The 2,685-nt window shown below is 39.3% G+C and overlaps 1 protein-coding gene and 1 pseudogene across 1 annotated transcript; both read right to left on the reverse strand.

The window, feature by feature from the left end:
- Nucleotides 1-285: 285 nt before the first annotated feature.
- LOC117796891 lies at nt 286-385 on the reverse strand (annotated as a pseudogene).
- An 840-nt stretch (nt 386-1,225) lies between these two features.
- Nucleotides 1,226-2,161, reverse strand: LOC100479858 (taste receptor type 2 member 8). Its single transcript, XM_002924838.2, has one exon. It carries the CDS (start codon nt 2,159-2,161, stop codon nt 1,226-1,228), a length of 936 nt encoding a protein of 311 aa, XP_002924884.2.
- Nucleotides 2,162-2,685: the final 524 nt, after the last annotated feature.

Genomic DNA, 2,685 nt, shown 5'->3' on the forward strand with positions numbered 1-2,685 from the left:
GAAATAAATAAAACAAAGTTTTATTTACGGGGGGGAGGGGGAGAAAGTGATCTCTGTCAATACATGAGATTCCTGATGACCCAGTATTAATGAGTAATACTTACTACCAAGACTGGCACCATACCTGAGGAATGAGAACAATGTAAAACTACTCTGCATTGTATTGTCTGTATTTTTTACTCACGAATAGGGTACCCTACTGTACCCTATACTTTGAGCCTTGTATTTTGGGGTGGGGTACCAAATTACTTTATTTAAAGGAATGTTACAAATGAAAGAAGTTAAAAACATATGGAATGCTTCACGAATTTGTGTGTCATCCTTGCACAGGGCCATGCTAATCCCTGTATCATCCCAATTTTTAGTATATGCACTGCGGAAGTGATCATGCCTTGTATTTTCTTTTTTTTTTCTTTTTTTTTTTTGTTTTTGGTTTTATTTATTTTATTTGACAGAGATAGAGACAGCCAGCGAGAGAGGGAACACAAGCAGGGGTGTGGGAGAGGAAGGCAGGCTCCCAGCGGAGGAGCCTGATGTGGGGCTCGATCCCATAACGCCGGGATCACGCCCTGAGCCGAAGGCAGGCGCCCAACCGCCGTGCCACCCAGGCGCCCCATGCCTTGTATTTTCTAAGTCAAGTGTTTTTCTCTCTCATTTACTTATTTGAGCCTACCTTTGGCATATGTTTAAGAAATAGTAGGGTTCTCATGGGCTCTGCAACTGGACTTCTAGGCACATATTCTGGATAGTAGCTGAAAATTTGTCATACTTACCAGTTCATTCCATGCTCATTCTTTTCTAAATACAACCTTAAGTCATGATTAGCCATCAGCCAGGTACAAGTAATAAGAAGTTAGAATTTTCAAAAATTCATTGCATGAATTCTGGGGTTTTTCTGTCTCTGAGACTTGCCGCACTGAATTTTTTACATTTGTAATCTAGCCACAAGTAAATTTCTGTCTTCCCAAGTCTATTTTTGTTTCTCATCAAATTCCCATTGTCTTGGGGATATATTCTAATTTTACTATTAATTATATCATCATTCTTCTAATGGAAACACAGCAAAATCTTCTTCTTTTAACTTATTCTAGGCAGATATTTCCAGCAAGTTTCAGTGGCCTACCACAGGACAGAATAAAAGAAGTTGAGAGAAAGAAAGAAATGTACATGGAGTTCTATTCATGATCTTCATTCTTGAGAAAATCGCAGTCATTTCAGGCACGTTTTATGGGTTTGCGGGTTTTCTTAGGTTCCTGCACCACCTCAACTTCCTCAGGACACAGAGGGAAGCCTGCTTCAATTTGCTGTTCCATAAAATCAGAAGAAATGGATGGCCAGATGGATAGGAAAATGCTAACATGTTAGCAAATATTTTTGCCACCAAACTGTCTAGAATGACATAGGCCCAATATATTATAATGTTGCTCAAATAGTACACAAAGAAGAAGAGTAGGAATGAAATCATCGACTTTATGGCTCTCACATGGGCCTTTGTGATAAGATCCCCGGAACCTGCGCCCTTCATCCGTCTGGCGTGGTTCCATAAGGAATGGATCAAGAGGACCAAGGAAGCCAGAGACACTCCAAAGGGGATGACGAACATTATGTTCAGGAGTATATTAGAAGTTAATAAATCATATTTTCTCCCTGTGAAATTCGATGTCCGATTGCTTTCAGTGTGTACCCTGGTTTCGATCAGGTTCTTAAATACTTTATCCTTAAGAAGCAGGGACAAGCAGAAAGAGAAGACCGCCCCCAGGACAATAACGAGAAGCAGTGCGTGAATTCTCTGTTTTATCCGGAAGAAAATGGGATTGGAAAAGTTGGCTATCTTCAGGAAGCAGAAGGCACTGAGGCAGGCGGTACAGGTGATGCAGAAATAATTGGATCCTGTCCAGATGGTTTCAAAAGTCATCAGCTGATTATCATTGCACCATATTTCCTCACAAATTATATCTACACCTATGCCTAGAATTATCATGCACAGCAGAAATATTCTGGAAATAGCTAAGCAGGTAAGAATAAAGTCAATCAGGAAGAACTTCCAGCTCCTGATCCAATCAACACAATTAACCAATACAATGAATCCATTTCCCAAAAGCCCCATTATGAATTCTCCAGCAAAAATCATCGTAAGTACATTCTTCAATGTGCTCGCCATGACTGCTGATGGGAAATCTCTGTCTTCAGTACTCCACTAATTTGTAAATTAAATAATTTGTAAATTACAGATTTGTGGATCCAAAGCTTTAATGTTCAATATGTTTCTTTTTCCTGTACTTTGATATCCACTGGCAAAGAAAAGAATGCCTCCAGTACTCTCCCAAAGTCTTAGTTGTCTTTGGGAAAACCTCTCTCAAGATCCAGGCTAGTGATTTTCAGGGCCGGTAGCATATTACCTGCTGCCATGACACTGCTTATAATTTGCATGTAGAGCTATTCATTAGGATTTGAATCCTGGTTTGTTAAAACACAAACCAGAGATAGATTTTTACATATTTTTTACAATGTCTTTTTTTCTTTAAGATTGGACCTTTTTTGATTCATTCACCTTAGTTACAAGCCAGAAGCGGAAAGAAATCTTACCCTTTTTTATAGTGCAGCAGATACAATCCATATGTTCTCAAGGTAAACAATAACTAGTCTTCAAGTAAGACAACTTGGCAGCACTGTTGAATACAGGCA

Source organism: Ailuropoda melanoleuca, chromosome 16 (genome assembly GCF_002007445.2).
Source record: "Ailuropoda melanoleuca isolate Jingjing chromosome 16, ASM200744v2, whole genome shotgun sequence".
NCBI classification, from domain to species: Eukaryota; Metazoa; Chordata; class Mammalia; order Carnivora; family Ursidae; genus Ailuropoda; species Ailuropoda melanoleuca.